At 40.5% G+C, this 15189-nt stretch overlaps 1 protein-coding gene across 1 annotated transcript; it reads left to right on the forward strand.

Annotated features, from left to right (window-relative positions):
* The first annotated feature begins 1019 nt into the window (after positions 1-1019).
* LOC147841793 (uncharacterized) lies at positions 1020-8874 on the forward strand. Its single transcript, XM_087273694.1, has 2 exons — positions 1020-2708; positions 4463-8874. Exons 1-2 carry the CDS (start codon positions 2521-2523, stop codon positions 5058-5060), a joined length of 786 nt encoding a protein of 261 aa, XP_087129820.1. The 5' UTR covers positions 1020-2520; the 3' UTR covers positions 5061-8874.
* Positions 8875-15189: the final 6315 nt, after the last annotated feature.

Here is a 15189-nt window from a genome sequence, read left to right on the forward strand (position 1 = left end):
TTACAGAATTCTAGTTCCACTGTTAATATAGCCTACTCTCATGTCTGTGCTAACGCAGAATGAAGCGAGTGCACCGATGCCCATTCTGACCAATCACAGATGTTTCTGCTGAGCTCCTGAACACACAGGCATTCAGCTCATGCTGATCTGCTCTCTCATTGGCTGCAGCTCGTCACTACATCTGACCACACGTGGGGTTGAGTCGGCCGACTGCTCTGGAATATTTAGCATGCTGAATGTTGGATTTCCGTCTGCGAGGTGTCGGCGACGCGTCAGCGAGCCTCGTTGATGCGTTGTTCAGTAGTTCACACATAAAGAGCGGCGAGCGGCGAGCACCCGCAGATTTCTTCCCGATCACAGCCCGATCTGTCGGCGAGCTAGTTAACTTCCAAATCGGGCTCAAATCAGGCTTAAAATCCTTTAGTGTGAACTAGGCATTACTTGCACCACCTGAGGATTGTCAGAGACTGATTGCACTCACCATTTAAGCCACACACTCACCCATTCAGTTTGCCGAGTCTTGTTTAATGTAAGTAGCACTACAACGCGTTTCCTAGTCTTGTTATCCTGTGTACCGACCCTAGCCTTGTTAGCCTCCCTGTCTTAGTCTGCCGCCTGCCTTACGACCTCTTGCATGTTACTTCGACTACGATTCTGGATTGTCCTCACACACCTGTTTGCACCCCTATTGACCATTGCTTGTCTGACTAAGAATAAACCTGCTTTTGGATCCAAACTCCAGTTGTATGTGTCACTCCCCGTGGTTACACATATATTGTTGGAGATGTTTGTGATTTATTAAAGGACTACTGAAAATAATATGTACAGTACTTAAATATGTTAATGGAAAGAAAAAATATATGTATATAAAATATATATATATAAAAGTGCACCTATGATGAAATCTTTTGGAAGGTGTTTAGACATACCTGTGTGTAAGTATATTGAGTTCAAAGTCATATTAGGGTGATATAAACACAATAAGTATTTTTTTTGTTTTGTTTCCTGTCGTTAAAACAGAATCCAAATCTCTTCCAATTTGAGGCCCACCGCAACGTGATGTAGGAGGGTGGTTTCCTCGCTCACTGAATTGATTGACAGTCGCATATTAACATGTCTCCCCAATAACGCTTATATTCATATCAACAAGACAGGACGTGCGCAAAGCAACTGGGATTACAAGATCTATTCAGCTCTGTGATCATCAATCATGATCAAATGTGATCAAGAATGAGCTTTACAAGCTTAAACGTTTTTTTTTTAAAACAGTACATGTTTATAATGAATTACAGCAATTTTACTGCATCTTCATCACCACAGCTGCATGTCAGTACATTTATAAAAGAAGATGCTTCAATCCTGGTTTGTGCACGTTAAATCAGGTTTATTTTGTACAATAACAAAACAGATATTCATACAGCAGAGGATATAAACGTGTATCCTGTGAAATTTGGCATGCAAAAACAGTGCAAAGTTAAATGCATGCACTGTGTGTGTATGCGCAAGAACTCGGTAATGACATTGTGTAACTCATCGTTGCAGAAAGGCTTGAATTAGCTACACAACAAATAAATCAAATAATCATTAAGAAAGTTCTTACTGTAGTGTTTCTCACAAACTTTAAGTGAGATCTGCATCCTTCATGTCTGTCACTGTGCTGTTTATCTGATACAGCTGAGACGGAGATTGAGGCATGCTAACAGACACGTGGGAACTGCGTATGGGGAGAACTAGTATTAAAGGCACAGGCAACAAAAACAGTGTCATTGTGTTCAGAATAGAAATTCCAATATTCTGAGATGTATAACAAGTAATCTGATGGGTGTTTTGAGCTGAAACTTTACAGACTCATTCAGGAGACAGAAAACACTTATCTTATCTTTGTGTTTTCTCTGTCTCCCTCTTGTGTCTAGTTATTTGTATGCAGTTTCACCTGTTAGCAATTCCCTCATTTCCCCGTCCCCATTACTCTCACCTGTTCTCCCTGATCAATTGGCTATTTAGTCTCTCCTTCTCCCTCGTTCTGTGCTTGATAATTATTTTTGTGTCTGTGAGTTATGCGAGTTACCTGTCCTTCCCGATCAGAAGATAGAACCTTTTTTATTTCGTCTGGTCCAGTCCTGTTCTGTCTCTACCCACTGGTTGTTCGATCATCTGTGCATTGGCTCACCTCTGCTCTGCCCACAGTCTACGTTCGAGTGAAGTCTATCCACCAGCTCAGCTCCCTGAAGTCTGTTCCTTAATTTTCGACTATTTAACCAAGAGGGTTCATTTGAATAGTCCATCATCGCCCAGAGGAGGGCTGATCACTGTCTGCCTGTGTTCTCTATTATATTTTTAAATGACTTTCTCTTACTGCCTAAATAAGAGCAGAGTTTTGGTCCAGTCCTGTTTAATAAATCTTCTTGAACTTCTCCCTTGCACTTGGGTCTCCTTTATATCACGACGGAATTATCAAGCCAGTTTATGGACCCAGCGAGGGAGTCTCCAATCCGCTCTGCTGTATAACATCAAGGAGTGATGTTAGGCAGACACACCGAAGAGCTCACCGCTGCTAGGCACGCTGTGGAGAGCCTGGCCGCTCAGGTAGCCGATCTCTCCAGTCAACTTCACACTCTACGTCACGACCAGGGTCCCCCACAGTCTGCCCGTTTTCCATCTGAGCCGAGGGTCAACAATCCGTCCAGTTGTGCGGGTGAGCCAACACAGTAGCCGCATTTCCACTATCGGGCCAGTGCGAGCCAGGGCTTTAATCGGGCCGGGCCGGGCCAATAGCCCGCGAGGTTGAGAAATGAGGCCGAAATCATGTCGCGTTTCCACTGACGGGCTAATAGCTCACAGCGCGTCACGCAAACACCGCCCACAGAACGTCCCCGAATCAAACGTCACACAACCCGCCCACTTCAGATAAAGCACACCATAGAATCATCACGAAACGAAACCATTAAAATGAAGACAACCGAAACAAACAAATGACATGTTACTGTACAGCAGTACATGAAATGTCTATACGCACAGACCTGTGTATTTCCATTCATTACATTTGTTTACTCGCCGACCAACTGGCATTGTGCATCGACTGCTCTTGCCGAACGCAGGGACCCATCACTGAGAGCGCACACATCCATAATATAAAGCCACAGAAATTCTCCTTTATAGCTCGATATTGCATGTATTTTATAACATCCTCGTTTTGATAGAAGTCGTGTTAAGTGTTTCAGCATAAGAGCGAGTAGCCTTAAAAAATATAGCCATATTTGTTGCGCTCGGCAGCTATTCACTAAAGCTCTTCATTTAAAGTTTCATTTATAAATTTAACCACGTAATATAAAAACATAAACAGTTGTTTGAGTATATAGAACACATTTTGTGTTTGGACTTTCCCCCGATGCGTTTAAAGCAGCGCTGCGCAGGACTGGGTGACAGAAAAAAAGGTAGGCTAGATTCTGCTTTCAAATAAGGCTCTGTTAGAGCGATTTGATTAATATCATCGTATCCAAATACTTTATAAATAATATTTCAAACCTTCTCCGGTGTTAATTGTTTTTATAAAATATCGAACATCTTTTTTTTTTCAGACAGGTCTTTGTAAAATGAAAGTTAGGCTATATGTGGCTTTAAAACGGTTCGATTTATGTATTGTATATAGGCAACCTACATATAGCTAGCTTTTGTTTATTTTATATTGGTTTATTTATTTAATGTGATTTTATATATATCCGATATTTGTAATTCTTTAAATTATATTTCATTAAAGCTTAGGCTATTTTATCAAGATATGACACTATATTGTTTAAAGTCTACGAAAGTGGGCACGTATTTTAGTAAGTTGTATGTCCTTCTGTTGTATTTATTTTGTGTATTATCTCCAAAATAAATAAAGAAAAAAGCCGCTCGCGGCATAACAGAGCTGTGAAGGAGCGCTTTAGCCCGGTCTCTCACACACACATACAGGCATCTAAACGCGCACAAACAAACATTTTAAATTTGACAAAAACTCTCGAAAACCTTTACTGTCTGCTGTGTCTTTAATATGGTGTAAAGATTATTATGCGTTATTGAAACATAAAGGAGGACGCAGCAAAAACGTCACTATAAATTAAAACTACTTTATTATTTTATGCAGCAGCCTTACATTTAAAAGGGAAACATAAGGGTGATCATACACAAAAAGACCCCAGACTATAAGGCTAGCTGTTCTCTTTCCCTTATTTCTTTATTTGTTTGGCGCATGTACTCATGTGCGATCAGAAAACTGCCCGCCTCTCCTTTCACTCCGCCCCGAAGCCCCAGCTGGCCCTCCTTGGCCCAAGGTATTCGGCGGGCCGAAAAAGGCCAGCCGCTGGCCCCAAGAAAGCCCCGCTTTGGCCCGATTAGGCCCCGGAAGTGACAGTGGAAACCCCACTGGCCTTGGCTCGCCCTGGCTCGCTCGCTTTAGGCGCGATAGTGGAAACGCGGCTAGTGACGTGCTTTTCTCACCCAATGTAAGGTTGTGTTTTCCCTGCAACCTTATACGTATGCAGAAAAACGTTACAGAATCACATACGTTCTCTCTCTCGTGTCGGGCAGAGCGAGGGACTGGGGAACTGCTGTGTGGAAAGCTGAAGTCGGAGATATGCACTCATAATGACACCTTTAAAGAAGAGATGCTCAAGGTCTTTGATGGATCGGTCCATGGTCGTGAAGCATCACGCCTTCTCTCCGCTCTCCGCCAGGGCCATCGCCCAATCACCGATTATGCAATTGAGTTTTGCACCCTTTCCACCACTTACGGTGGGAATGATGCCGCCCTATCTGCTCGCTTCCTGGACGGGCTTAGTGCTGTCTTGAAAGACGAACTCTACATTCGCGATATTCCCACCGACTTAGATTCCCTTATCAAGCTCTTCATCCGTATGGATATGTGCTTGGCGCTGCGTCGACACACTCGCTCACCACCTCCCGATGTCAGAGGGTTTTCCCCAGAGGTGGACTCCAAACCCCTCGAGGTACGTTCTTCCTCCTCTGTCCCTATGGAGGTGGGAGGGGTTTACTTGTCTCCCTCTGAGAGACAACACTGAATTCATTTTGGATTGTGTCTGGACGCAAACTTTCATTTTGGAAGTTTGGACACCGCCAAGCTAAGTGGCGTAACGGAATGGGCCATTCCAGAGTCTTGCGTCACTCTCCAGCACTTCTTGGGATTTTCTCATTTTTATCGCCGGTTTATCCCTAGCTTTAGTCAGATCGCTGCCCCTCTTACGGCATTGACCTCGGTTAAATCATGTTTCGAATGGTCAGAACCTGCGCAACGGGCATTCGATCGTCTTAAAAAGATGTTTGCTTCTGCTCCTATTCTAATCACTCCTGAACCCAAGAGACAATTCATAGCTGAGGTTGATGCATCAGATATAGGTGTAGGCTCGGTTCTTTCCCAACGCTTTGCGGAAGATGACAAGGTCAACCTGTGCAATTTCTTTTTGCATCGTCTCACTTCAGCTGAGCATAACTATGATGGAGGTAACCACGAACTTAGTTCTGTGCTATTAGCTCAAGGGGGCTAATAATATTGACATTAAATAATAATATTTTCAGCCAAACTAAAAAAAAAATAGATATAAAAGGAAATACTTTGGAAATGTCCTTACTCTAATAAATATCACTTTTTAATATTTGAAAAACAAGAAAAAAAACTCACAGGAGGAAAGTAATTTCTAATAATTTAGTATTTAACTGTACAGGTCATTACATTCAATCTACATGTAACATGACACAATTCTGATCAATTTTGTAGTATTCTTGTGGATGCAGTCAATTTAAACACCACCAGGTTGTGTGTACTGTAAAGTATAATGGTAAGCAGCTCCTCTTGTGGTTGAATGCTGGCTAAAACCTTCCCTTAAATGGCCAAGCAACATGCTTACTCCGCACAACCATAAGCATGGCTCTGAAAACAGATGTCTCTTTAGACAAGAAGGAGAATGGCCAGTTGCCATACTTGGCTATGAAGGGGTGAAGGGGCAGCATGTTTTTGGATCTGGCTCTCTGTATACCCTTGCATTTTGCTACTCTCACTGTCCCATTACTCTCTGGGGGAGTGAGAATCTTTTCAAAGGCTTGCTTGCATACCTCTTCCACAAAAGGAAGAGTGAGCTGCAGGATTCAGCATTCGTTCCTATGTTTCCATACTTCTGAGACAGCTGACCCCACATCAATGCTATTTGCTTTTGTTGTCCCAGACCTGACCCCATTCTGTTCAGTGAAAAAATACTTTTGTTGTGAATTGCTTTCAAAAAATGTAGGTCAGTCATTACTTTAGACTAGTAGAGACAGTCATTTTATTTTACTTCACTACTGTTCTTAACTACATTTTTTGACTATATGTACATTAATATGTGTATTTTTATTTAAAAAAAGCTATTACTTCACTACATTCCAAAACAAAATGTGAAACTTATATTTTAATCTTAATATAATCTTAAGCTGTTAAACTGACACTGAACAATCTGAACAGACCTGACTGCATCTGTTAAATAATTTGAGTCAATGAGTCACTGGGATGAACGTACTGGTTCAAATGATCTGTTCAAAGTGTTTGCAGTTGATAACTTACTGATACAAATGATTCAGTCAGAAGGAGGTTTCATTTAAAACCTGACTGACTCAAATGACTTGGTAAAATGGAGAGTTAATTTAACAATTCCCAGCAGACACACAACGTCAAGATGTTTAGATTTAGGTTAGAATTAGGTCACGGGCATCTGAGGACAATGTTATTTTGACGTCCAATAACAATGTGAAATGACGTTGATATTTGGTTGATTGTAAGTTGTGTTGGAAATCAAAATCCAACACTGAGCCAACATCCTAAACCAACGTCATATTGATTGCTATTTGGTTGCGTTGGAAAGTAACCAAAAAGCATCACCTGTGTTACATTGGACATTATTGTTGGCCTAACGTTGGGTTTTGACGTCAACACTATTTTACTATTTTCCCACACAAATTGCTACGTCCCATGACATTGGAGTACATCGTCCATCTGAGGTCATTTTGACATTGTATCTGCTGGAACTGATTCAAATGATCCGGTCAGAGTGAGAGTTCAATTAACAATTGAGTGATTCAAATGATCCAGTCAGAGCAAGAGTTAATTTAATACTTGACTGATTGATATGATCTGGTTGGTATGAGTCTTCAAACGATTCACTGATTCAAACAATTCGGTCCGAGCAAGACTTGATTAATAGTTCACTGATTCTTAAATGAGCGACGCAGTGGCGCAATAGGTAGTGCTGTCACCTCACAGCAAGAAGGTCACTGGTTCGAGCCTCAGCTGGGTCAGTTGGCGTTTCTGTGTGGAGTTTGCATGTTCTCCCTGCATTTGCGTGAGTTTCCTCCAGGTGCTACGATTTCCTTCACAGTTCAAAGACATGCGATACAGGTGAATTGGGTAGGCTAAATTGTCCGTAGTGTATGTATGTAAATAAGTTTGTGTGTATCCCAGTTATGGGTTGCGGCTGAAAGGGCATCTAATACGTAAAAAAAAAATGTGCTGGATAAGTTGGCAGTTCATTCCGCTGTGGCGACCCCGGATTAATAAAGGGAATAAGCCGACAAGAAAATGAATGAATGAATGAATAATACTCAAATTATTTGTTCAGAGTTAGTTTCCAGTTTATGTCTCACTGATTTTAAAGATCCAGTTAAAGTTAATTTAACACTTGATTGGTTCAAGTGATCTAGTCAGTGCTAGAGTTTATTTAACAGTTGACTGATTCAAATACCCAGTTAATCCAAGTCTTCAGTTTATGATTCAATGAGTAAAACGATCCAGAGCAAGTCTTCACTGTTCAGAGTGAGATCGCAGTTAATGTCTCACTGATTATAGTAATCCAGTGAGAGTTAGAGTTCATTACCACTTGATTGATTTTAAATGATCCAGTCAGAGCAAGTATTCAGTTAATAATTCACTGATTCAAAAGATTTTTTTTCAGAGCGAGTTTTCAGTTAGGCCCTATTCACACAGGGCATCAGCGTCAACCCTTCCCATTCAACTTGAATGGATGATGTTAGACGTTGCCGAACTGCATTGTGGGTCCTTCTACGCCTCAGTGGCATTGCTCGCTGCAGAAGTTGGAACTTTCTCAACCTTTTAAACGCCAATGGAAGCGTTAGCCAATCAGATCGCTGTATGCAAATGCACCAGCTCGGAAAGTAGCTGATTGCTGACTAATTACATTGGCTGACACTGCTATGACGATCGTGTCAGCCCAACTTCAGACACGCCCTCTGTCAAGCGTTGATGCTGAAGACCCGTGTAAATCGGGCGTTAATGTCTCACTGATTTCAATGATCCAGTCAGAGTTAGAGTTCATTTAACACTTGACTGATTCAAATGATCTGGTCAGAGCAAGAGTTCATTTAACACTTCAGTGATTCAAATGATCGAGTCAAAGCAAGAGTTGACTAATTTAGATGATCTGATCAAGCCTTCAGTTAATGTCTCACTGATTCCAATGATCTGTTCAGAGTTAGTTTCCAGTTAACAATTTATTGATTGATCTGGTCAGAGTGAATCTCCAATGAAGGATTCATTGATTTTCCTGTAATAAAAATAAATCAAATATGGAAGATCCTCTCACCTTAGGTTGGTGCTACAAGAAAGTTACTGTCATCAAATTTTAGAATGTATTGTTGTAGATAAAAATTTAAGTCACTGTCAGTTTTATTTATTTATTTTTTTGTTATGTACATTTGATGTAAAATGATGAGCTCCTATTTTAACTTGAGTCAAAATACTTTTTTTAATAAAAAAGAAAATTGGTGAGTGTATACGTTTTACTACAGTAATATTTTATCAGGGTTTTCTGAACTTATTCCTCTGTCCTTTGTTCGAGCAAACATAAAAAAACGAAATGTCAGAGCATTTTGGCTCAGACTCACAATCGATGTACAGTGACACAGGTACAAATGATGAGTGTTTTCCTTCACCGCAGTGCACTCATAAAATGCAAAGAAAATGGCTTCAGAATTTATTTCCATCTTCATCCTTGTGCCACATTAAAGTGAACTACTGCAGCGGTGTGCTTTAATTCACAGCTTTCTTTCTTTCTTTCTTTCTTTCTTTCTTTCTTTCTTTCTTTCTTTCTTTCTGTCCACAGAACATTCAGTTATTGATCGAACGCCCACTTCAGCCCCCCAGTGTTTCTGCTCGCCGTACAGCTATTTCTCTCTTTCACTGTTAATATTTCTTCTACTTTTACTTTTCATCTGTTTCTCCCCCTCCTGCTTCAGCACAAGCGTCACTCTCGCCTGCAGTAGAAACAATGCTTTGAAGTTTCAGTGGCTTCTCCTCTCTTTTGTCTTTACGCTGATTAGAGCCCAGCTGTCTATTATTAACACATTTTCAATTTGAGTTTGAAGGCTGCTGTGTGCATCTCTGATTCGGTCATTTAGAAGTAGGGAGAAAGGGATAAGATGTGTCGCCCCTTCATTACTGAAAAACTCAGAATGTTCTTCTATTGCTATTGTATTTATTGTGAAGGAATTTCTAATATTCTGTGAATATACTTTTTTTACCTTAACTGTAAAGTAACACTGCCCAAATGTTCTGGGAACAAGGAACAAGGAGTACTAGCTTGCACAAACAAATAGGTTACACACACACACACACACACACACACACACACACACACACACACACACACACAATGTTTGCATGTAAAAGTACTTTTTAGTCAAAGTACATTTTATGTATGAGTCAATTTATCCAAATCTAAAAGTATTTATCATTTAATGCTGAAGAATCTCCAGGGTGAAACACAACAGAGTAACAACCATCAGCTGTACTGCATGCTACAGTAATAAATACCATAACAAATGTATTGTTCACTGTCGGTTATTTTTGTAAATTATTGTTTTATAATTTACTCAAAGTTAGTCTTGACACTCATTAGGCCCGTAGCCAGCCTGGTGAAAGAGGTAGTTCTTTTTTTTTCAAAAAGTGGACATTTTTGTAGTTATATGCCTCATTTTCTATTTGATTATGAAATTTAAATAGGCTTACTGCATGTTAGGGACATTTTAAGCACTATTATTAGCTGGATTAGCTTATAATAAATTTATTAAATATAAATATAAATATAAATATAAATTTATTATATCATATATCATTAGGAAAAAAAAAAACAGGAATCTGTTTAAGTTTTAAATAAAAACTAGCCAATTGTCATTAATTAGGCAATTAACAAACTGGTCAGCGCATTCAACTTTTCTTTCAGAAATTGTTTTTAATAAAAAAATTAGAATAATAATTAATAATAATGTAGAGCATAACAGTTTTTCTAGTCTCTCTTGTAAAAAAAATACATTTGAAAATTCATGGATAACAACCATAGCTAAAATAGTATTCAAATTAATTTTTAATATGGGTAATATATAGTGTTTAATTTATGTTGTTATTAAAAATGTCCAGTCAAAATGAAAATAAATCTAGAAAGTATATATCATACTTGGTGAATTTCTTATACAAAATGCAACAATATTTAAAACAATTATTAAAACAATTTCACTTCATTAAAAATTCAAATAAAACCAAAGCAAATTATGATTAATTAATCTTTTAATTCGGGGAACTGTAGCCTCACAGCAAGAAGGTGGCTGTTTTGAGCCCCCGCTGGGCAAGTTGACAGTTTGCATGTTCTCCTCGTGTTTATGTGGGTTTCCTCTGGGTGCTCTGGTTTCACCCACAGTCCAAAGACATGCGCTATAGGTGAATTGGGTAGGCTAAATTGTTTGTAGTGTATGTTTGTATGTCTTGGTCCTCCAAGTTGGGGTCTGAGCATTGGGCTATTAACCCACCTCATAAAAATGAGATGTTACAAACCCCAACATGGTGCGGCTAAAAATCAACTTTGATATAAACGGCCCTGGGAGTAAGTAAGAGCAAATAAGTAATCTTTTAATTAGCAATTTCATAAAAACCGCACTAAAACATAATCAACTTATTTCTTTACTCTTTGTCATTATCCTCATTAACATCTGACACGTTACCCCAATCTCCTCTACATCTAATCCAGAGGAACAACCCTGCTCAATATCACACTTACAAGCTCCCTCTAAGATTCAGCAATCACAGCAAATGAGTGAGTCCGTCTGCATGTGGGAGGCAGGAGAGAGCATTTATGTGTGTGTGTGTGTGTGTGTGTGTGTGTGTGTGTGTGTGTGTGTGTGTGTGTGTGTGTGTGTGTGTGTGTGTAGTGTGTATGCTGTTCAGGCGGGGGCTCGACTCAATTATTCGATGGCTCTGGGCAGCTGAAAGGAGGATGGATGCGTGTTTTAAACATTCCTTTTGCCTTAGCCCCCCTCCTCACCTACACACACACATACACACACACAAACACAGCTGAAATACTCCCCCACAGCATATGCACCTATCCATGTCCCCTCCCTCAGCCGATTCATGTGGGAGGGAAGCCCGCAGGTCCTTTCAGTGATGAGATCAATGGATGAGCTCAGGCAGAATGCAAGGTCACCTTCATGGACCGAGTGCAGAATGGCAGAAAAACACAGAGACGGCAATGTAGAATCCCTGACATTAAAGCAGGTGCACTCTCTCTTAGCCCTCATCGACGTGTTTTCAAAATCACTGTTTTATTCCGTTGCTTTCTCATCTCAGACTCTCTTCCTTTTCATGTAGCAATTAGTCATTGAAAGTGTTGGGGGCTTCAAACACCCCTTTCCTAAACGCTTGTGGAGCCGTGGGGGAAAGGGATTGCATTCTCACTCGTCTCTATTCATCAAGTGAGTCACTGGTTGCCTGGAAGAGGTTAAAAAAGAGTCATATGCGACAGAGGATGATATAAGCCCTTGTGGAAGCAAACAACAATGGGAGGAACGCTCGGATGGTGGAAAAAGAAAAGGAGACGAGGAGGAGGTGGAGGAATGGTACTGATCATAAAGCTTGGCCGTATTGGGAGATTAGAGCGCTTTTAGCCTCAGTCTTTGTCACTTGCGCTTATTGATGGACTGCAGACCAGTGGTTGGGTTGAGAACCAAAAATGGGTCGTGGGATTGTTCTCATAGCAGGGAATTTGAATGCAGTGGAAATGGTTTTCATATCATTTGTTCTTGACGCCAAAAGCTTTGAGTTGGGATTTAGAGACAAATTTGTCTCTCACTTAAGAAGTTACCCAAATTAGGCAGCATAGATTGTTGTGTGAAAATGGTTAAGTTTTGTGCACAAACCATAAAAAAATTTATCTTTTAATTGTTGCAATTATTTATTCAAATATTTTAATAATTCAGACAATAAAATAAATGAAGTTTGGCCAGAAACCATACACAAAAAAGAAGTACACCAATTGAAGAGTTCACACTTAGCTGATGATTGATAATAAAGCATTTTTGGCAAGCTGTCCAAGGAGAGAGCCCTGAGCTCAGAATATCCTTGAGCCCGGGGCTTCCTCCCATTTGAAGGGCGAGAGAAGAGTTTGAGCTCAGGTAGGTCTCAAGAACGTTTCTTCTTGTGAACTGCTGACATATATCTGACTAAGAGTTGCCTTATGGTGCAATTTTGAAGTAGTCAATTTACTTATGGTGTATGTCTTTGGATGGTGGGAGGAAATCGGAGAACCCGAGGAAAACCCACGTGAACACGGGGGAGTACATGCAAACTTCGCAACTCAGAGAGGGCCGAACCAACGTTTCTATGTTTAACCAACCTTCTTGCTGTGAGGCAACAGTGCTACCCACTGGGTCGTCATTCTGCCCTATCAGAGAATAGGAGGAGTAGGGGTGGAAGGGCGATCTTCTGGATGACTGGAGTAGAAAGCTCTGGTAATTTATAGTGTGTCGGTATTCATCTGATTGGTGCGAATGTACTGAGCTAATGTGGTACCAGTTGTGTTCAATCATAAGCATGTGATCCTCTCAAAATGAGTGTATAAATAAACCACACAAATTGTTGTATTATGCATGCCAGGCCAGTAGGTGGTAATGTCACATTCTTAGGAAACATTACATGCCTGATCATACATGGGCTGTTTCTCAATATGTCTTCTTCAGCGATCTTGTGTTCTCGTGTAACATCATCATCAACCGCCAAAGTTCAGTTCCAAAACTCAAGAGTCGCGTGAAAGTTCCCTGATGTGTTCTTGATGTCAAGGACACATCGATGCAGACTTGAGGGCAAAAATCACTCCAGAAGTCCCAGAATTCATTGCGACTGGAGGTGGGAAGCACACTATTTTGTATAGATTTATTATTAATGTTCGGAGATATAAATTATTTGTCTCAAGAGTTTCCCTAAATGAGACACTGTAAGTAAACATCACCATGAAAATCTTAATAAAGGTATAAGCACATTGAGGGTTTTTATTTGCTGAAATTTGTATTAAAGCTAGTTTTATTTGTAACATGCAACGTATATTTGTAAGGTTTTATGCATAGTATATATTGTGAAAAGGGGGAAACAATAAATCGTTGTACATATGCTGTTATGTTTAAATAATTTTAAACACGTGAAGGTCATGAGACCATCAGGAAGAACCAGGGATGAATGCAGCATCTCAATTCCTACAGCATGCGTTCTGTGTTCTCGCGTTCTCCTGAGTTTGTTCTTTCGAGGTAACTTGACAAGACCAGTCTCCAAAAGAACACAAGTCTGTTCTCTGCGTTCATGGAATTGAGAAACAGCCATGGTTTTGTCATCTGCCATTGCTTGGTCAAGTATTTACACATAGATTGAACTAGAAATAAATAAATAAAAAAAGCATTTACATCATATCAATGTTTTCACAGAATCATGTTTTTGGGTTTACACAGATGCAATATTGCAGTTGCACTGTATCATTGGAAAAACACACAATCACACATCCCGCAATATTGTTGGAAACACTTTTTTTGTTTGCCATTTTTAAAATTAGCACAATTAGTTCCCCAGATTGTTATTGTGTAAATGGACTACCAGAACTCATAAAACATTTCAGCAGTGCTGTATAAAAGCCCTGAAAAGAAACAAACACAAAACATTTTTAGCGATTAGTTGCTACACCATTGCTACTATCTGTAACTTGCTTACTTATTTACTTAGAGCCGTTTATATTGAAGTTGATATTTAGCCGCACAATGTTGATGTTTCGTAACATCTAATTTTTACGAGATGGGTCAATGGTCCAACGTTCAAACCTCAACCTGCAGGACCAGGACATACACAGGTACACTATACAGACAATTTTAGCTTACCCAATTCACCTATAGCGCGTGTCTTTGGACTTGTGGGGGAAACTGGAGCACCCAGAGAAAACCCACGAAAACACGAGGAGAACATGTAAACTCCACATAGAAATATTAACCAAAACTGACACAGCAAGGGTTCGAACCAGCGACCTTCTTGTTGTAAGGTGACAGCGCTACCCACTGCACCACCATGCTGCCCATTATCTGTAACTACTGTATTCTATTACAAACCTTCTCATACAGTACAGAATATTCAGCAAATTTTCAACAAGCAAAAAAGTAAAAACAATTTGCAAACACAATCTGTATTAATCATTCATTCATTTTCTACCGCTTTTCCGGGGCCGGGACACGGGGGCAGCAGTATTAGGAGAGAACCCCAGACTTCCAGAGGCGTTCCCAGGCCAGCCAGATACAGATGGCTGAGCCACCACAGCTGACTTCTCTCGATGTGGAGGAGCAGCGGCTCTACTACAAGCTCCTCCCAGGTAACAGAGCTCCTCACTCTATCCATAAGGGTGCGCCCAGCCGCCCTACGAAGGAAACTCATTTGGGCTGCTTGTATCCGAGATCTTGTCCTTTTGGTCATGACCCAAAGCTCATGACCATAAGTGAGAGTAGGAACGTCGATTGACCAGTAAATCGAGAGCTTTGCCTTTCGGCTCAGCTCCTTCTTCACCACAACAGGCCGGTACATTGACCACATTACTGCTGCCGCTGCACCAATCCACCTGTCAATCTCACGTTCCATCCTTCCTTTACTCGTGAACAAAATCTCAAGATACTTGAACCTCCACCTGGGGTAAGGACTTTTCTCCAACCTGGAGATGGCAAACCACCTTTTTCCGATGGAGCACCATGGCCTCGGACTTGGAGGTGCTGATTCTCATCCCAGCTGCGTCACACTCAGCAGCAAACCACCCCAGTGCATGCTGAAGGTTCATGATGAAATCAACAGAACAACATCGT

The sequence above is a fragment of the Danio rerio genome, chromosome 11, assembly GCF_052040795.2.
Source record: "Danio rerio strain M-AB ecotype USA chromosome 11, GRCz13ab, whole genome shotgun sequence".
Taxonomy (NCBI): Eukaryota; Metazoa; Chordata; class Actinopteri; order Cypriniformes; family Danionidae; genus Danio; species Danio rerio.